The 21,610-nt window shown below is 34.0% G+C and overlaps 2 protein-coding genes across 2 annotated transcripts; one reads left to right on the plus strand and one right to left on the minus strand.

Moving 5' to 3' along the window:
• Positions 1–2,459: 2,459 nt before the first annotated feature.
• On the minus strand, positions 2,460–3,659 carry LOC125838652 (uncharacterized). The gene has a single exon (XM_049517697.1). The coding sequence runs from the start codon at positions 3,657–3,659 to the stop codon at positions 2,460–2,462; it is 1,200 nt and encodes a 399-aa protein (XP_049373654.1).
• Positions 3,660–10,469: 6,810 nt separating this feature from the next.
• On the plus strand, positions 10,470–20,473 carry LOC125838654 (uncharacterized). Its single transcript, XM_049517698.1, has 2 exons — positions 10,470–10,566; positions 18,537–20,473. Exons 1-2 carry the CDS (start codon positions 10,470–10,472, stop codon positions 20,471–20,473), a joined length of 2,034 nt encoding a protein of 677 aa, XP_049373655.1.
• The last annotated feature ends 1,137 nt before the right edge of the window (positions 20,474–21,610 follow it).

The following is a 21,610-nucleotide window of genomic DNA, read 5'->3' on the forward strand; positions in this document are numbered from 1 at the left end:
TTTGGACAACTCTAAAATCGCCACATCATTTGAAGAGGCATTATCAACCATAACACTAAAGACATTGCCCAAATTCGAATCAAGTAAACAATTACTAATACATTCAGCCAAATGATCACATTTATGACTAGTGATAGGACAAAAATTCAATATTCTTTTATGAAGCACCCAGTCCCTTTCAATAAAGTGAGCAGTCAAACACATATAATTGATTCTTTGCACCGAAGTCCATGTGTCTGTTGTGAGACAAATTCTTGCTTGCATTTCTTTAAAAGACTTTTTCAAATCTATTCTCAATTCACCATAAACTTCATAAGAATTCCTTGTTATGGTTCTATGAGAAGGAATTCGAAACAAAAGTTGGACTTTACTCATAAACTTCTTAAAGTCTTCTTTTTCAACAAAACTAAAAGGTAGTTCATCCAAAATTATAACTCAACTAAAGCTCTCCTAGCTACCACTTGCTCAAATTTCCAAGTCTCTACCGAAGAACTGTTACTATGAATATTTAACAATTTTTGAATACCAGGTGCAACAGGCGGGGGATTATACACTTTACATCGGTTAGTCAAATATTGTCTCAGTCCACTTGTTCCATTTCTAGTTGTATTAGTAGTATAGTATTGTTTACGATATAAACACATTGCTTTAACTAATATACCATTTTCAAAAAAAAAATCAAAGTGTTGCCAAACAGTAGATCGAGGATCCATTTATTTTTTATTTTTTTTTTACCTCTGTGCCAATTGATGCATCATTGCTATTAGTATGTGTATTATTCGTACAACCAGCCAATACTTATTTGACTTTGATCAGCCACACCCATATTTAATTGATTTTGTTCAGCCATCTTTATATTAAAAAAATATTTCACAATGAATTCACACACGAACTAAGTAACTAGTAACAAAAGCAAAAATAAAAAAGAAAAACGAATGAAACTATGGAAGAAGAAATATTCATTTTGAAACTTTGTAACTTAAAATGAAAGAAGAAATATAAACAATACCTATTGGTGGTCGCCGGCTGCTGCGTGATGCTGGTCGACAGTTGTTGCTGCGTGGTGCATGTTGGTCGATCGGTCGATGGCTTATTGTTGATGGCTGGTCATCGGAAGACGTGCAAAGTACCATGGAAAGTTGGACCGTGGAATCATAATGTGTGGCTACCCTGCTATATCTATTCCTAATTTCCTATTCTGCTAATTGCTAAGTAATTAGAAAAGTAAAAGGGTAATGTTTGACCTAATTAATTTTTGCCTATTTATTATTTGATATTAATAATATTATAAATATAATATAATATATTTTGGTAAACCAAAATACCGAATAGTACAAAATCAAATACTGAAAACTAAGGCTGGCAAACAGACAGGGTTTTGACTGGTCCGGTTCCCGTACCGGTAAGTCTGGTACCGGTTGAACTGGTAAGGAACCGGTCTTATAGGGTACCGGAACCAGTGACGGATCCAGGATTTAGAGTCCGTGGGTGCCAAATAAACTTATCGATTAAATTAATTTTATATTTAATTAAATTATTCGTCTTTTCGATATATATCATAAAGCGATCAATAAAATATAAATAATAAGATATTACAAATTCACACTCCACACTAAAAAAATGAAGTTAACAAATTTAAAACTTTCAATAATATTACTATTTACTAATATTATAAATATTCAACATTCATTTACAATTGTCCTCGACGAGTTTTCATATTCTGAAAACGATCGATAATGACATCATTACTAACATTTATAAACACATCACACTCTATGTAACATACTAGACAATTATTTAAATATTGATTACCAATACTATTCTGCACTTCATTTTTTATGTGCTTCATTGACGAAAATGCTCTCTCAACAGTTGCCGTAGCAACAGGTAAAATCAAAGTCAACTTTACAAGTAAATAAACAAGTGAATAAGTCTCCGCAAGATTTGCTTCAACCAATGCCTTCGCCAAATCACGAATTCCTTGCAAGTTGGAGAACTTGGGATTACCACTTCGCATATGAATAATGAAAGTATCGAGTTGATAGCTCAAATCTCGAATTTTTCCATCATCAAACTCACTTGGATAACACTTTGCTAAAGTCATGATTTTACCTTTGTCAAAATTAGAGAAAGAATTGACCGGATTCAAGCTACCCATCCCAAGAAGCAAATCACTACTCACTACATCAAAACGGTCATTAAGTTCTTGAAGTTGCACATCAATGACAGCAAAAAAGACTTCAACACGCAAGTGGTGCGCATAACTAACACCCGAAGACTTACGTTTTGACTTTCCGGGAAAATAAGACTCATCCAACTTGGGAATCAAGATATCATGCACATCACAAAATGAGGAAACATCATCCAACAAAGATTCCCATTCATTTTCCCTCATCTTGCAATCTTTTCTTTGTAATATTAAGAAACTCCACGGCATTAACAATATCTTGATCTTTTTTTTATAAAATCTTACTCAACTCATTTGACATTGCCAACACTTTCAACATCAAGTGAAGCACAAAAATAAATTTAAATGTTTTAATCTTTGTCAAAAGATACTCCGCTTGATTTCTATCACTTGATGTGGACCCTTCAAGTTCAATCACTTCAAGAACATGAACAATAGATGAGAAAATAACAATAAAGTTATCTAAAGTTTTGAAATGTGATCCCCAACGAGTATCACCTGGTCTTTGAAGCCCACGTTCTTGATGTAATCCTTGGCCTTTTTGAACTTCACCGGATTCAAAAAATTGCTCTAACTTTTTGGCTTGGTGATCACGAAGTAAGTCTCTACGCTTGAAAGATTCTCCAACAACATTCAACACATTACTAACATGATCAAAAAATTCTTCAACATCCAAATGTTTTTTAGCAATAGCCACTAGTGTTAGTTGCAATTGATGAGCAAAACAATGAATGTAATATGTCGATAGACTATCTTTCATAATCAAAGTTTTGAGACCATTTATCTCTCCTTTCATATTACTTGCCCCATCATAACCTTGTCCACGTATTTTGGATGGACTTAGTGAGTGAACGGAAAGCAAAAAATAAATCGCTTTCTTCAATGAACATGCCGATGTATCACTAACATGGACAAGACCAATAAATCGTTCAACTACTTCACCATTCTTATTAACAAAACGCAAAACAAGAGTCATTTGTTCTTTGTGAGAAATGTCTTTTGACTCATCAACTAATATACCAAAGTAATCTCCATTCAAGTCCCCAATTATTGCTTTCAATGTTTCTTTTGCACAAGCATTGACAATATCTTTTTGAATCATAGGACAAGTCAACGTATCATTTTGTGGGGCATTTTCCAATATCACTTTTCCAGCATCCGGATGTTTGTCCCCGTGCCATCGCAAAAATCCTAGAAAGAAGCCTTGATTAATTGAAGATTCACTTTCATCGTGACCTCGAAAAGGTAATCCATATTGCAAAAGAAGTCTTGACACATCAATTGAGGCTTCCAAACGCATTCGATACTCATTTTTTAACTTTTGAGAATGCTTATCAATAACAACTTGAATTGATTGATGATGATTTGACAAATCTAGCATCTTGTTGAAACATTTGTCATGAATACTATTAACATCACCAACATGTTTACGGAATCCTTCAAGTGCCCTATTCCAACTCCTGAAACCCATTTTTGTGTAAAACTCACTTGTACTTTCATGAAAAAAATCATCTTTGAATAAATAACAACATAGACAATAGACAGAATCTTTCTCCACGCTATACTCCAACCATTTAGAATATGGACCTTCAAACCAAATTTTACAAAATTGACGCATTCTTTTTCCAATTTCAGTTGGAGGATACGAATCCATTTTTGGTCTACAAGGCCCTTTTTGAATATAATGTTTCCTCACTTCATCCTTTATTTGAGGGTTATAGTGAGCAATTGGTACCCTTTTTCCTGGATCGGCTTCAAGTGAATCTAAATTAAGGTCATCTATAAACTAGAAGGATTGACATTCGTACTAGAACTTGCTTGAGAATGGTTAAATTTCACAAGAAACTTCTCCATCTCAATTCTCAAAACTAGAACACTTTCCTACAAAAATTAAAATTCAATTCAACTCACAATTAATTCAAATTTAATAGTGTAAGGCATAGTTAATTCAAATTAACATGATTCATGTCACACAATTTTTAACCAATAATGTCTTACAATGTTCATTAGAAATTTAGAATATCAAAGTAAAATCAAAACTCTTGTCTAATATGAAATCAATCATCACTGATTAAAACTTAAAAGAACTCAAGAAATAGAAATAAAAAAAATCTTACAAAAATAGAATTGCAAACTTACAATCTATAAAAAGTTGTGGATGGATGGAGAAAAGTGAAAACACTAACACCCAAATGAGGCTTAGCCGCTGAACGGAATGCTAAGACGGGCGGGGGACGGCAACAACAAGAAGTGATTTGGATTCGGAATGGGGTAATGAAAATTTTGGAAAAGTTGAAACTTGGAGGAAGAAGGGTTTGGAAATAGTTGAAGAGAAAGAGAACACTTTTAAGTCAAAGGAGTAATGTAATTAATTTAATTTAAGTCAATAACAATTATAAAAAAATAGAAATAATGTGCAGCTGTTTTCCTTAAAAAAAGGGGCTTGGGGCCTTTTTTTTTTACTTAAGAACGTCAATAACAATTATAAAAAAAATAAAAATAATGTGCAGCTGTTTTCCTTAAAAAAAGGGGCTTGGGGCCTTTTTTTTTTTACTTAAAAACGTCAGCAACATTTTTTCAAAAAAATAGGTTCAAATGGGATTCGAACCCGCAACCTCAACCTTCTAAAGTTGCCCTCCTACGATGGCACCACAAGCCAATTTTGTTCTGCGGGTGGCAAGCTTTATATTTATATAAATATTATGTATATATACCTATGTATATATAGAGTTTCCGTCGAAGTTCGGGGGTGGCGTGGCACCCCCAAGGCCCTTCATAGATCCGCCCCTTATCGGAACCGATATCGAAACGGAACCCGGTTTTTTATCCGATTGATCCGGTTCGATAAGAATTAATTCTTGTCCGGTTGAATTGGTTCAACGATCACTTCCATTTAATTTTTTTTATTTTATTTTCTTAATTTGAACGTTAGTATTTAACCATTGGGCCCTTTTAGCCGTTGGGGTGGTGCCCAAAACGGCTCAAAACACCCCCCACCCCTCTCTAACCCCTTAACACTATAAATATACCCATATTCTTTTATTTAAATAACAAATTCACAAATTATCTCATTAACATCTTACAAAATCTCTCAATTTTCAATCTCTCATAAATTCATAATTATTATTTTGTGATATTGACTTGGAGTTCGGATTTTGGAGATTTATTTGAAGTAAATCAAAAACTTCAATTGGCATCTCTCAATTCCAACTTTGGTTATACGTCTACTTTTACGTAGACGTTTTGTACATTCGTTCCAACTTTAATTTTTTATTTGTTTATTAATTAAGTTATTTTAATTTTTTTTGTTATATTATCTTGCTTGTTTTTCATAATATAATTATTTTAAACTTGAACATGAATTTAGAAAAATATAGTGGTAAAAGATCAATGTCGGAAAGAAAAAATAATAGTGGAGGAGGAAGTAGTTCTAATTCTAAAAATTTGCCACCTCCTAGATTTAGAATTAATACTAATGATTATACTCATGTTGATGAAACTTCTTTTACACGAGACTCACAACCTATTGAATTTAATTCCGAAAATGAAGTAGATCATTAAAACTTTAAATAGATGTTTTACTAATTTTGAGGAAGAATTAGATGAGGAAGTAGAAATAAATGAGGAAGATGATGAGACCCCTACCTCTACTAGTTCAGCTACCGAATTACCGGCTCTTTATCTACTTTTTCAAAGATCGTTGTACGTGTTAAAAGATCTTTAGTATGGAAAAATTTTGGTACAAAATGAGGAAAAAATTATTGTTACTTGCACGAAATGTAAATTGATCATGAAACATATAACTACGGGTACACAAGGGGGAACGGGACGACCAAGAACACATTTGAGAAAATGTTATAAAGAATTTGCTCGCCTAGATGATATAAAAAGGGCTAATAGAAATGAAATACCCATACCTGAAAATTCTATGGGAGTTGGAGGTTCTAATATGGTTCAAAGTCTATTAAATATGACCAACCCGGCTAGCTGAATCACACACCGCACATATAGTAAAGAAAAAAATCGTAGAGAATTAGCTAAAATTGTTGTTGTTTGTTGTTTGTGGTTTGCCTTTTTCATTTCGAGAATTGTATAACCCAGATTATGAAGGTATTCCAAAAAGTACAATTAAAAATGATCTTTTTAAATATCAAAAAGAATATTGTCATTTTCTTCGTTGTTTATTTGTTTATTATGATGGTAGATTATCTATTACTTCTGATATGGGACGTAGTCCTAATGGTAATGATTATTTTACAATTAATGTCCATTGGATTAACGATGAATGGAACATGCAAGAATGAATATTAAGGTATAAATATGTTGAAGAAACTAAAACCGGTTCTTATATAGCAACAAAAATAAGCTCTATTTTACAATTTTATGAAATATGTGATAAAATATTGAGTGTCGCTCTCGATAATGCTTCTAATAATTTAAAAGCAATTGATTATTTAAAATGTAGACTTTGTCCAATTGATAATGATTCTTTTCATATTAATTTTGCCGCACATGTGTATAATTTGATAGTAAAAAATGATATTTCTCAATTTGAAATTTCTTGTGAAAAAATTAGACTTGCTTGTAATTGGATTTTTAAAGCTAGAATTACAGAATTTAAAAATCGTTGTAAAGAATGTGGACTTGAATATAGAAAAGTTCCAAAAGAAGTATGCACTAGATGGAATTCTTTATTTGAAATGCTTCAAGTTGCTTATATTTATCAAGAGCCGGTACAATTAGTTTTTAATGCTAATAATGCGGACCCAAATTTGAGAATTGGCTATGAAGATTGGGAAAATACAAAAGAACTTATTGAATTTTTAAGTGTTTTTATAAAGCAACAAATGCTGCTTCAGGTCAATATTATCCAACTATTTCTTCTGTTTTAGTTAATATTTGTGCTATTTCATCTGAATTTGCAAAATATAAAGGAAAAGATCGATTTGAAGATTCCCTTGCTTTTATGATTGAAAAATTCAAAAAATAATTTTTCCCTATTCCTCAAATCTATTTGATTGCTACTATTTTCAACCCAAATTACAAATTAAAAGGTGTTGAAAGAATGGTTGAAAAAATTTATGCAAATTTAGAAATTAAAAATGATGAAACTCCTAGTGTTGAAGATTGTAAAAGTAGCATATATATAAAAGCTAGAGTTATATAATACATATAAATCTATGGAAAAATTATTCCAATAGTTAAACCTCCATCTTGTAGGCCTAGAAGTGATGATACGGATGATTGGATGGATGATTATCTTGAGCTTGAATCATCTACTAATAATGATTTTCATTTATATTTCAATCAGGCACGGGAAAAGATTAGGCATGAAGAAGGACAACTTCAAGCTCCAATATTAGTATGGTGGAAGAATCGTTAAAATCAATTTTTGACCCTTGTTAGGATTGTTCGAGATGTGCTAGTGATTCAAGCATCATCGATCGCTTCGGAGCAAGCCTTTAGTGCGGCGAGATTTATGATTGGAGATCAACGATATTCATTAGCAAAGGATAGTTTGGAAATATCGGTGTTGTTTCGAAATTGGGTCAATGCCGAAAGAAGAAATACCGAACTACCACAATTAAAGAGTCAAATAGAAGACAAAATAGATGAAATATTTGGTGATAATAGTGATGATGGCATGGAAGCAATGGAAGAAGAACGACAAATACAAGTTGCAAAAAATGTTTCTTTTGAAATGATACAAAAGTTACGAAAAGATTTTAAAAAAAGTCTCAATTGTTAGTAGTTAGTACTTAGTACAATAATTAATATTCAACACTTAGATTATGTTCTCTTTGTCTCTTTCTAATATTTGTATTGTACAATTTATTTATTTGAATAAATATACGGCTATTCGCCTTGATTTTCTTTTAAAATAGTCTTTTATATTTAATCCAACTATCCAAGGCATTTTACAAATTAAATTTTCAATTATTTTAACATTAGTTTAAACTTTAAACTTTAATATAAAATTGAATTTTAAGGTTTAAACTTTAAATTCAATATAAACTTTAAAGTCAATTTTAAACTTTAAATTCTAATTTTCAATATAAACTTTAAACTTTAAAGTCAATTTTAAACTTTAAAGTTTAAACTTAAATTCAATTGAAACTTTAAAGTTTAAGGTTTTAAATTGAAGTTTTTTAATAATATAATATTATATAATAATTAAAGTTTATAAAAAAAAATACCGGTACACAATGATCCGGTAAGAACCGATTCCGGTCCGGTCCAAACCGGTAACTAAGGGACTGGGTGGAACCTTTGGGAATTTTCGGTAAAACCGATTCCGGTAAGATCCGATTCAGGTAAATAAATCCGGTAACGTGTCCCTGTTCCAGTAAAACCGGTCATGTTGATCCGGTATTGTCCAATTGTCAGTCTTATTAAAAATCGAATCGAAAAATAAAAAAATACGAAAATATATACCAAATATCGAACCGAAAACCAAAATATCGAAACCGAAATACCAAAATAATTTGGTTCGATTCGATGTTTCAATTTTTCGGTGTTTATGTCCACCCCTAATCGCGGCAGTTGAAGGTGCATGAGAGAAATTATCCAACGCATGATTTGAAATTGGCAGCGGTAGTATTTGTTCTTAAGATCAGGCGGCATTATCTTTATAGTGTTAAGTGTGAGGTGTTTACCGATCATCATAGTTTGCAGCATGTATTCATTCAAAAGGATTTGAAGTTGAGACAGAGAAGGTGGATAGAGTTACTTAAGGATTATGATGTCACCATTCAATACCATCCGGGCAAGGCTAATGTAGTGGCAAACAATTTGAGTCGAAAAATGGTAAGTATGGGTAGTCTAGCTTGTTTGAGTGTAACCAAGCGACCTTTGGCAAAGGAAATTCAGACCTTGGAGTCTAAGTTCATACAGTTGGGCATCTCAGAAAGAGGTGGGGTGTTAGCTAGCATCGAAATAAAGGTCACATTCATTGAGGAGACAAAGGCCAAACAATTTGAGGATGAAAATTTGAATGAACTTAAAAAGAAGATTGGGATTGGTACGACATAAGAGACCACTCTTGATGCGGAAGGTGTGCTCAGTTTTAAGGGAAAGATTTGTGTTCCTCGAGTTGATAACTTGATTCAGAAACTGTTGACAGAGTCCCATGGGTCGCAATATTCTATTCATCCTGGTGTGACCAAGATGTACCGAGATTTGAAGCGAATTTATTGATGGCCGGGAGTGAAGAAAAATATAGAGGAGTTTGTGGCTAAGTGTCAAAATTGCCAACAAGTAAAGCATGAACATCAAAGGCCTGCAAGTTTGCTTCAGAGAATGCCAATTCCATAATGAAAGTGGGAAAAAATAGCCATGGATTTTGTGGTTGGTCTTCCCAAAACTTTGGGGAAATTTAATTCTATATGGATAGTGGTTGACAGATTGACTAAATCAACACATTATTCCAGTAAGAATAGATTATAATGTTGAATAATTGGCAAAGGTTTATGTGAAAGAGATAGTGAGATTGCATGGAGTGCCCCTTTATATCATCTCAGATCGTGGTACGTAATTCACATCCAAGTTCTGGAGAAAGTTACATGAAGAATTGAGCACACAACTCACTTTTAGTACCGTTTTCCATCCACAGACGGACGGGCAGTCAGAGAGAACTATTCAAGTATTAGAAGACATGTTGAGGGCATGTGTAATTGATTATGGAGGGAATTGGGATAAATTCTTACCTTTGTATGAGTTCTCTTATAATAATAGTTATCACTCCAACATTGATAAGGAATCATTTGAGGTACTTTATGGGAAGGGATGTAGATCACATATAGAATGGTTTGAAGCTGGAGATGTAAAACCTTTGGGGATTGATTTAGTGAAGGATGTTCAAGATAAGGTGAGAAACATCCAAGCTAAGCTTTTAGCGGCCTAGAGTAAACAAAAGAAGTATGCAGACCATAAGGTAAGAGACATGACATTTCATACTGGTGAGAATATTCTTCTTAAGGTGTCACCCATGAAAGGGGTGATGAGATTTGGCAAGAAGGGCAAGCTTAGTCTTCGTTACATTAGTCCCTTTGAGGTTCTTGAATGTGTAGGGCCAGTGTCTTATAGATTGGCTTTATCTCCTAATATATCGGGAGTTCATCTGGTATTTCATGTATCCATATTTAAGAGATATCATGGTGACAGGGATTACATCATAAAATGAGACTCAGTGATGTTAGACAAAGACCTTCAATATGAGGAGGAACCGATTGCAATTCTTGATCGTGTTGTCCGGAAGCTTAGGACCAAAGAGATTAAGGCCATGAAAGTCCAATGGAAACATCGTCCAGTTGAGGAAGATACTTGGGAAACCAAGAAGGACATGCGAGACAAGTATCCTCAGTTGTTTGTCGATTCAGGTACTACTTCATTCCTTCTTTAGCCTGTTTTTTCTAAGTTAGTTACTCGGGGTCGAGTGATGGGTAAATTAGTATCTATTGTAACGACATATTCCCATCGTTATAAAAAAGCCAATGGGGAAATTTTTTGGGCCGGAAAACTTTTTCGTAGTAACTTGGAATTTCCCAACCTATTCCAGATTTGGATGAAATCGGAGTCAGTAAGTTCTAAGGAAATCTGGTAACAATTGGGTGATCTAATTATGATTTTGATCACATGAGTAAGTAGCTAAGACGTTAAGGAATCTGTGCGACTTTACTAAATTGAATTCGGGCGAGTAGAACTCCCAAAACTGGTATTAGCGTGAATATATAGTTTCTGAGTGTCGTTGGTTGAAGGTGTGTTGTGAAATGAGGGAATTGGAATTATTAAATTTTCTCACTATTTCTTACAAGCCGCTATAGCAGGAATTTGAGCCGCCAGGGCGGGGCCACTGTAGTCGGGTGAGTACCGTTGTGGCGGGGCAGACGCGACTTAAAGTAGGAAATAAACCCCAAAAATATTTTATTCTGCAATTTTCAAACTTGAGAGCTATGGAACAAACCCATGAGTCTTATTGACAGTTTTCCACCATTCTTGAGGCTAAAGATAAGGTTTTCACTTCCCGAATCCATTTTTTGATCCGTAGAACCTAATTCATTGGGTTATTATCTATGGGGGTGGGGGGGTTTGATCTGGAAATTATGATGGAAAAAGCCTTAATTTGGATATTAGGATCATGGATTTGATCTAGGGTTGATAGGATTATTGGTAATTCGGGTAATTAGTTATTGTTTATCGATTCCCGTGTTATTGTAATTATTTGTAGACCAAGAACAAGCGAAATGAATTTGGAAAGGGAAGAATCAAGTTTCTTAAGGGATTCAAGCTTGTTTCGAGGTAGGTGATGGTTGTGATTTCATGTTTTGTGTGATGTATGATTGTAATTGCTTCATTATGATGCATGTATGTATGCGAATGTTGCATTTTTATCACACTAATTGTAAATGAGGATGATTGAATAATTGTATGCCATGAATCATGCCTTGATTGTATGATTTGAGAATATACTTGTGATTGTGGATTGTTGAATGGATCAGGTGTTGCGTTCTGACACACTAACTTGGATCGGTTGCCACGTTCCGGCATAAATATGGGATCGGTTGCCACATTCCGGCATAAACATAGGATCGGGTACCACATATCGGTACACCAACTGTTTGTGTTTGGGTTCCATGAGAGGACCAATGACCTGTTGTAAATGTATATTGTTGAGAATGTGATAATCATTATTGTACATGTTCGGTATTTCAATATTTTTAATGTTGTATTTACTTGCTTATGTTGCACTTAGTGGGATAGCCGCATGATCCTGCCAGTACATTGTGGTTGTGTACTGATATTGCACTTGCTCTTTCTTTTGTTGAGTACAGGGCATCTTCAGGCGGCTATTGACAGACCTCGTCTAGAAGATCAGTGATCACCCATCGAATTCAAGGGTGAGCCAGTTCTTCCGGGCTGCCTTGAGTTCTTCTTTTTGTTTAGTCCATCTTTTCGGACTTAGACTAGTTCTTTAGACTTCTCTTGTTTAGTTTGGGTTGTACCCATTTCTTTAGACTACGGTTCGTTGTTAGAGTTTTGGTACGTTGACTTTCAGGTTCTAGGCATTTAAATTTCGCAAATTCGTTATTAGATCTTTTGGAAGTTTATGGGAACTTCAGTATTTAGTTATTTAAACCTGTTTCCGTAGCTTTAAATTGTTTAGTTAGACTGTAGTAATGGTTCTCCTACCGGAGGGTTAGTGTGGTGCCAATCATGACGGTATGGGTCGTGACACACACAAACTTCCACATAGGCTAAGCATGACAAATAAGCATCATACGAATTAAAATAGGGTGGCCAACACTTACCAACTTCTAAAACACATACTACAACTCATTTCATAGTTAACTTCCTAAGAATAGGTTAATTACTCACCCTAGTCCAAAAGAGGGATAGTCAAACCTACCTCGATGCTGAAACTTCACTCGAACAACTCTATCGGAGCACTCCTTCAACCATATAATCACCGGAACGATCGTCAACTATATATAATGGAAAGAGTTCATCAAAAGAAGTCCAATGATTTCCATAATTATAGAATTTGAAATCGAAAGGGTATAATCAGATTTTAGTTAAAAGTTAAGTTCTACAAGCCAAGATGAATTCGTGGTTAAAAAATCCATTAGAAACAAGCTAGAAACAAGCTCCAAATCATAAAAATGCCAATTTCAAATCTAATGAGGGAAAACCCCAAAACCCAATTGAAATCATGATTTAAAGATGTTTTTGGAAGGTAAAAATTGAACAATCCGATAAGGAATTGATAAATACACTTACCCAAATTAATTTCTTCAAGAAAAAATCTCCTCTCATAAGCTCCTAAATGAGTGAAAATGATGGATATGAGAAAAAGAGGAAATTTTCCCAATTATGCACTGCCAAGCCATTAATTCAGGCTCCGCAAACGCGACCTCTGCACAGCCCCAACTCCGCAATCACGCCTCTGTAACCCCTTTGACTCTCTGTGAATGCGTTAGATCGCTCGCGTTCACTCCTCAATCTCATTTCTCTCTCTGAGAACGCGCTAGGGGGCTGCAATCACGGTCCCCTTTGCAGCAAACACCAGAAAATAACAAAAAAGCTAAAGTTCAGGTTTTTGATCGGATCCTTGGAAATCGTTGGAGTCCGATGAAAATAAATTGGACATGCTTCCCCCACTAAATTCGATATTCTAGACTTAATAAAATAGTCGAATTTTCAAAAAGAGGTCAAACTACGGAATTACCCTCTCAGACCACTTTTAAGGCTTGAAACTCAACTTCTCACTCAAACATAAAAAATTCAACTGAATGCCTCAAAAATCTTACTAATCACCCTACTAGCTCAAATTCGACGTTCCAAATGCAATGGAAGTGATGAAATTTCCATCCGATGCTCGAAACTCAAAATATTGACCAAAGTCAATTCAATAAAAAATTCTCAAACCAAGAGAGATCAAATCACCAAAAACACATATGATTTCAATGGGGACCACACCAACGATTTCCGTTCACAAATTAAGAATGAAAGTCCTAAGGAAAGGGTAAAATGAATATTTTATAATTAAAAATAAATTTACAAGAAATGATTCATTACAATTGCTTTAGCATGTTTTACAGATTCATCATGTTCATTTATTACGCTTATAATACATTAACTTACACACTCAGTACATTCAAAGTACTAATCACATACTTATGTCTATATTGTTTGATAATACAGGTTCTAACGCTCATTATCCAACTCGCGGTTAGTACTATCTCCGACCAGCTAGCAATAATATTGGTCAGTTCTCATCACTTCGAGGACAATCTTTATCTTTCTTTCAATATGTTTATTTAAGCTTTTAGACCGTTGGAGTTAGCTAGGGATTTGTCCTAGCAACACATATTAGTAGAGGCTTTCAGACAGACAATTTAGATTCAACTATGTGTACTCAGAATTTCGTCTAATGATATTTTAGATTATTTTTGTGAAGCTCCGCAGACAGTTACCTTGTTTTACTATTTCATATTAATCTTAGTGTCATATTATGTCATGAGGTTAGTTAAGGGTCACTTGTTTCTCTAAGAATCGTTTCATGATTAGGGATAGTCTCAAATCTTGACAGTTTACCACACTTCATTATTTCAAGTAAGATCAATTCAAATTATGTCATGCAATGCATATAATACGAATATGATATATTGGACAATGCACCAATACACACACGATTCTTTTGTTGGTTGGTCAAGACCCATGAAGAACTCGTGAGGTTCATCAATTGCTTCCAATTCTTATTTGTAAGTCATCGGAGAATAGGAAATAAAAGGTTGTTATATCTCATAAGTGTATCTCAATACTTTCAGATCATGCTCTTTGTCCATAAAAGCATAACCATATGATCCACGAGTGTACTACAAATCTGATATGAGAAAGGAAACAAATGCCTCATCTAGCGAACAATATAAGTCATGCGTAAAAATAATCAATATCTGACTTCTACTATCATGACACTGATAAATATATAAGTGCTCATCATACAACTCATATGGGAACCCCAACACCCCTAATTTTCACATAAATAATTAAGGAGAAATGGTTTGATGGACCCGTTTACTTGTATGAGTTTGTATTCTAAACTCTCTTACTTTACTCTAGACATTGTCAACTAGACCCTTAAACTTATTAAAATACAATATTTAAAACCCTTCTTACCATCGACCAAACCTATGTAGCATAAATATTGTTGAGTTGGAAAAATGTGTGAATACACTCTCTTGCAAGCGCGTAAATCACTATATTATATTTTAAAATATTATTTCTTTAATTAAAAAACTTATTTCTTCATTAACCCTCTCCCACCCCACCCACCTTCAATTTCTCTTCTTTTCCAGCACTCTTCCTTCCCCCTAACCTCAACTTTAATTTCTTCTCTTCTTCTTCAACAAAATCACCCACCACACCTATTCTCTTTTTTATCTTCAAAATCACCCAACATACACTTTCTCCTCCTCCTCCTCCTCCTCCTCTTCTTTGCAACAAATCAAAGCTCCGCCCCTAATTTCTTTTTTCATCCCTCATTTTTCTAAATTTTGAGTGTTTTTTATTAAAAGTTGAACCATTGTTTGTGTTAGTTGAATTCAAAGAGGAGGCAGGATATGGATTAATGTAAAGGGTGATGGTGCACTACAAGAAAAGTGTTTTTTAACGACCATGTCTTAACGTAGGGACATATATGAGGTCGTAAAAAGTGTATTTATAACGAAAAAATATTTTTTTGGTCGGTAGAGTTAGTTTTTAATTTATTATAAGCGAGGGGATAAATATTTAGTCGTTATAAAATATTATTCCGGTCGTTAAAAAAGTTATATATATATATATATATATATATATTGTTTTTTCATTTTTTCAGCATTTATTGAAGAGAAATTATATTTGGGTTAAAAATAAAATTTACAAATAACTTAAAAAAGAAGGACGCGGTAATTACTTGTTCCCTCCAATTTATTTAGAGACGTCTTCTTCTTCTGAAACCCTCACGTTTCTCTTCATCAACGGCACCAAGGGTTTCAATTTTCTCTGTTCATAAGAGAGAACAGAGATAGCTTTGAATCTAAAGAGCAGTTCTTCATCTTCTCTCCTTCAAACAGTGATAACATCAAATCTACAGAGCAATTGAGAAATTCCTCCTCTACAAAATCAACTGTAAGTGATTGTTCTCTTCTCTCTTTCAAATCTCTTGATCGACCTCTTTCTATTCTATAAAGTTTAATTGGTTTTTGTCATCTGGTATGCCGTTTTGATCATGCTTGCTTTTGGTTTGTGAAATTTAGTTTTAAAAAGAACTGGTGTGGCAAGTTTTTCTTAAGCGGCAACATCAATTTTACATCCATCTAACTTCAGCTAATCAGTCTTTGATTGGTAAGACTGTTCCAGAAGTCATACAGATAATGTCTTGTAGATCAAAGGGGAAGCTCGTAGGTTTTTAGGTATAGTTAGGATTACTAAGATTGTTTTTGGAGTCCCATATGTTGTCTCATGCTTGCTCTTTATTTGAAACTGGATCAAATTATAAATTAAACACGATTTAATTTTTAGCGGCAACACAAACTTTTAAAATCATCTAACTTGAACTGATCAGTCTTTGTCTGCAAGTTGTTTTTGTTTCTAGAATTCAATTATAGATGAAACCGAATGTGACGATATGATGTTTTGCCGGCAACATCAATCATCCATTAACTACTAGGAATTTCCCAGAAGTCATCAAGAATATGTCTTATTGATCAAATATGAAGGTCGTAAATTTTTAGGTATGATTAGGTTTAATGGAGATGTTCTCTGTTCTTATCCAATCAGATATACTTTTTACAAAATACAATCTTTTGTGTGTTGTACTTATCAGTTATTTTATATGAGAGCTAGATTTAATAAGTTGACAAAGTTCTAATCTATATATAATGAGTGGGCTGTACAGAGTAGAAAGTGTTAGTGTTTCTAATTGTCATTCTCTCTGTTAAATACTTAAACTTCAGCTCTTTGTACTCCATCAAGTTCAATTTGTTATTGGTGTTTTATATGTTATAAACAGTAGCTCCATATATAGCTATCATTGTCTTCTTTTTAAATCTGCTCCAGTGTTTCATTTTGATCTTCAATAGCGCCACAAACACGTGCTTGTTAGGTAGATCTAGTCTGGTTCAATTCTTCACTGCCTCTCATACACCTTGTGTCCACAAGCAATCTGAAAATATATGTGTTGCATCCTCAAGCCAATCTCCCTCACATAGACAACATACACTGTTATCACACCCTATTCCCAGTTCCAACCTTTTTGCCTTGGTTAGCAGTCGATTACGCATAGCCAGCCATAGTATGAACCTATGCTTTGGCAATGTAATCTTGTTTCATATTAATTTAGCAGTTGGTAACTCAGGAGCAGGTCCCAGCAGGTCCAAATAACCCCTAGAAATTGAGTAGTTCTTGTTCTCTGTAAGACAGTAATGTTCGTCCCTATACCAATGTGTCATTCTTATCTTCAACTTATGTAGTTGTCTCCAGTACCAGCAACTATTTGGACTTGGGGCATGTGACCAAAAAGTCTCATTGTTGTTCATATACAACTCATTCACCCACTTTACCCATAGTATGTCCTTCTTCTCCATTAATTTTCATATCAACTTTCCCATTGCTGCCATGTCCCATAGCTTACAACCCTTAATATTCAAACCTCCTTGCTTTTTAGGTCGACATATTATGTCCCATGCCACAAGCGAGACTTTTCTTTTTTCCTCAGTGCCACCCCAAAGGAACTCCAGAAATTATGCAAAGAAAATAAGACAAAGTTAGTGATCAACAACCTGCCAGCATATGATAAATGTTGTGTGTACACCGCACGGATTTTCTCTGTTATCTTCAAACAAAGCTGGTGACATTCTATTTTACTCCACTTTTTAGGTGTTAGTGGCAACCCCAAATACCTTATGGGAAAACTTCCTTCAGAGAACCTTGAGACTATTTATGTTTTCCCTTTTTCGTCTATATTGATGGGTTAGACCTTAAAAGATGAAACATATGTGGAGTGTATAAGTGGAAAGTTATTTCTTGTTGGCTATATATGCTCTACTCCTTCACCGTTTTTTTTATAATTAAAGAATTTTTTTGTTAATTTCCAGTGAGCTTGACAATATGAGGACAAACTACACAATTATGTCCATTCTCAGTATCCTACTCTGTCTGAAAACAGATTCAAAACTTTGAACAAGTTCAAAACTTTGAACAGATTCAAAATTTTGATGATAACACTATACCTACGTTAAACTAATACAAAATATTCATAGGGAGCAAATGAAACTGAATAGTCGATGGATATGCTTCTCTTCTGTACATATTGAGAACTTCATCTGATGGAGTAGTATCTCTTTGGCAGATGCTTTTGTTCTAAAATATTCTCGTAAGATCTCTATCCAGAGTGCATAAATTGAAGTTGCAAAATCAGCCTTTATAATAATCTCTTTCGAATGGTTACCTCACCAGTATTGTTGTACCCAATACAATTTTAAGCTAAATTCTTGGATTACCCTGTTCTATTTTTGCCATCCTACTTTTTTTACTGAAATACTTTTGATGCAGATTCTATTGTCTATAGGTAATATTATGGCACCTAATAAGAAATGGATGCATCTTATTCATAATAGACTTGATGATGTTTATATACATGGGGTAGAAAGCTTTCTGAATTATACTTTTACAAGATTGAGGGAAGCAAATGAAATAAGATGTCCATGTGTCAAATGTTGTAATGCAGTTTCTCGAACACGAGAGATTGTTAGATCACATTTAATAGTACATGGAATAATTTAAAATTATACCTTTTGGTATCACCATGGAGAGACAGCAGGTGAGGCAGAAGAATCAGATTCTGCACTTGTAGATGATGACGATAAAATTGGCGAGGATAATGAGGAGGATGAAATACATGACATTCTCAGAGATTTACATCCTGTTTTTAATGTAGATAATATGAATAAACGCAATGATGACGTTCTCGAGGAGGAACCAAATCCTGAAGCAAAAAGATTTTATAGTCTTTTAAAGGATTTTGATCAACCCCTATACGAAGGTTCAAAAGTTTCAAAACTTTCAACTTTGGTGAAATTGCTTCATATTAAAAGTATTGGTCATTGGAGTAATAACTCATTTAATATGTTATTGAAGATGTTAAAGAAAGATTTGTTGCCTGATGAATCAAACTTGCCAGATTCATATTACGAAGCAAGGAAGTTAATTAAAAGCTTAGGGATTTCATATGATCGGATCGATGCATGTAGGAATGATTGCATGCTATATTGGAAGAATGACAAGTTTGTTGATTCTTGCAAAATTTGTGGCGCATCTAGATGGAAGGAGGATAAACATAATGGGGAAACCAAATTTAAAAAGGGGAAAAAGATACCATACAAGATCTTACGCTACTTTCCTTTAAAGACAAGACTTCAAAGATTGTTTATGTCCTCAAAAAGATCTCCTTTAATGAGATGGCATCATGAAAACAAAGCTAATGATGGAATTATGAGGCACCCGGTTGATTCAAAAGCATGGAAAAAGTTTGATGAACTTCATCAATCATTTGTTGTGGAGCCTCGTAATGTTAGGCTTGGACTTGCTAGTGATGGTTTTCAACCATTTGGATGTTCTAGAACTCCGTATAGTATTTGGCCTGTGGTACTTATTCCTTATAACTTACCACCATGGTTATGCATGAAGCAGGAAAATTTTATTTTGTCAATGCTTATTCCTGGTCCTGGAAGTCCTGGAGATGCAATTGATGTTTATCTCCAACCTTTAATTGATGAATTAAAGGAATTATGGGAAACTGAAGTTTGTACCTTTGATGCGTCCACTAAACAGAATTTCACATTGTATGCTGCTTTATTATGGACCATTAATGACTTTCCAGCTTATGGAAATTTATCAGGTTGGAGTACAAAAGGAAAATTGGCTTGCCCATGTTGTAATAGAGAAACTTTCTCAATAAGATTGACAAATGGTAAAAAACAGTGTTATATGGGTCATAGACACTTTCTTCCTCTTAATCACAAATGGAGGAATGATAAGAAGTCATTTGATGGTACTGTAGAGAGGAGATTACCTCCAAATACATTATCTGGTGATGACATACTTGATCAAGTGGTTGATTTAGATGGGTTACCTCTAACTAATGATCAAAAGAAGAAGGTTAAAGTATCACATGATAGTAGAGGTGATAATTGGAATAAGAAGAGTATATTTTTTGACTTTCCATATTGGAAAACTCTGTTGTTGCGGCATAATTTAGATGTGATGCACATTGAGAAGAATATATGTGATAATATTTTGGGAACAATCTTGAATATCAAAGGTAAAACAAAAGACACCTTGACCAGTCGTTTGGATTTGCAAGAATTGAATATCAGGAAAGAATTACATCCAAAAAGAAATGGAGAAAAATATGAGTTACCGACAGCATGTTTCACATTATCTCCTGAAGAGAAGCATAAGTTTTTAAGCTTTTTGAAGGATTTAAAGGTTCCAGATGGATTTTCATCAAATATTTCTCACTGTATCAATATGAAAGATCACAAAAACTCAGGATTAAAAAGTCATGATTGTCATGTTCTACTTCAACATTTAATCCCACTTGCCATACGTAGTATGCTATGCAATGAAGTGTGTGAGCCGCTAATTGAGTTGTCATTGTTTTTCAATCTGCTTGGAGCAAAGTGCTTAAAACTTGAGGATTTGGAACAAATAAAAGCACAAATTCCTGAAACTCTATGCAAGTTATAAAAGGTTTTCATTCCTGCATTTTTTGATGTCATGGAGCACTTGCCAATTCATTTAGCTAATGAGGCTATGATTGGTGGACCTGTTCAATACCGCTCAATGTATCCAGTGGAACGATGGTTATATTTTTTGAAGCTTTTTATTCGTAATAGATCTTGCGTTGAAGGGTCTATTGCAGAGGGATATATAGCAAATGAATTTACAACCTTATGTTCAAGGTATTTGCATACAATGGAAACAAAATTCAATCTCTTTGAACGAAACTATGATGGGGGTGTTATAGAATCCGATGGAGGTTTAATGATCTTCTGTCAACCTGGAAAAGCTTTAAAAGGCGGCAAGCCACACCTACTTGATTTAAAAGAAATGGAGCAAGCCCATATTTATATTTTGAAGAATTGTGATGAAGTTCAACCATTTCTCGAGTAAGTAATGACTTTTCCAAATAATCATCTTATCACTTCTTCAGAATTATTATTAAATCCTTATTTCTTCTTATGTTTCCTCTTCTATAGAGAGTTTTCTCAAATTCCAGGTGATTCCTCTAAAAAAAATCTGATAGGCAATTCATCAGTTGGTTTAAAGAAAAGGTGAATACTATTTAAAAACTATTATTTTCAAATCATATAGATAATATTTTCTAAACTATGTTCTTAATCATGATAGATTGAAGGATTATACAAACATGACGATAGTAAGAAAATGGCGGATTTACTCACATTATCACGTGGTCCGATGAAAAATGTTACAAAATTCAAAGGCTACATTATTAATGGATATATATTCCATGTACAAGATTACGATAATGGTTTGAGGACTCAAAACTGTGGGATAGTTGTTTCTGGTGAGGCTGGTGAAGAAGATAGAATCATTGATTACTATGGGGAACTAACAGAGATTCTTGAATTACAATTTGTTGGGGGGAGACGACTGGTTTTGTTTAGATGTATGTGATTTGATGTTTATGACAATGAAAGGGGAGTTAAAATGGATGAGTATGACTTTGTAAGTGTTATCCCCCAACGGTTTTTGAAAACTGATGAGCCTTTTGTATTAGCCAATCAAGTATCACAAGTATATTATGCTAGAGTCATTCTAATAAAGGCTGGAATGTGGTGCGAAAGTTTATGCCTCGTGATT

This window comes from Solanum verrucosum, unplaced genomic scaffold (genome assembly GCF_900185275.1).
Source record: "Solanum verrucosum unplaced genomic scaffold, falcon-dt-bn FXZP01000182.1, whole genome shotgun sequence".
In the NCBI taxonomy this organism is placed as follows: Eukaryota; Viridiplantae; Streptophyta; class Magnoliopsida; order Solanales; family Solanaceae; genus Solanum; species Solanum verrucosum.

What these genes read in the sequence shown, in the direction of transcription:
- LOC125838652 (XM_049517697.1), bottom strand. Translation starts at nt 3,659, where the DNA reads ATGGGTTTCAGGAGTTGGAATAGGGCACTTGAAGGATTCCGTAAACAT.
- LOC125838654 (XM_049517698.1), top strand. Translation starts at nt 10,470, where the DNA reads ATGAAAGTCCAATGGAAACATCGTCCAGTTGAGGAAGATACTTGGGAA. An exon ending in TCAGTTGTTTGTCGATTCAG is followed by an intron (nt 10,567 to 18,536) that starts GTACTACTTCAT and finishes ATCACCATGGAG; the next exon opens with AGACAGCAGGTGAGGCAGAA.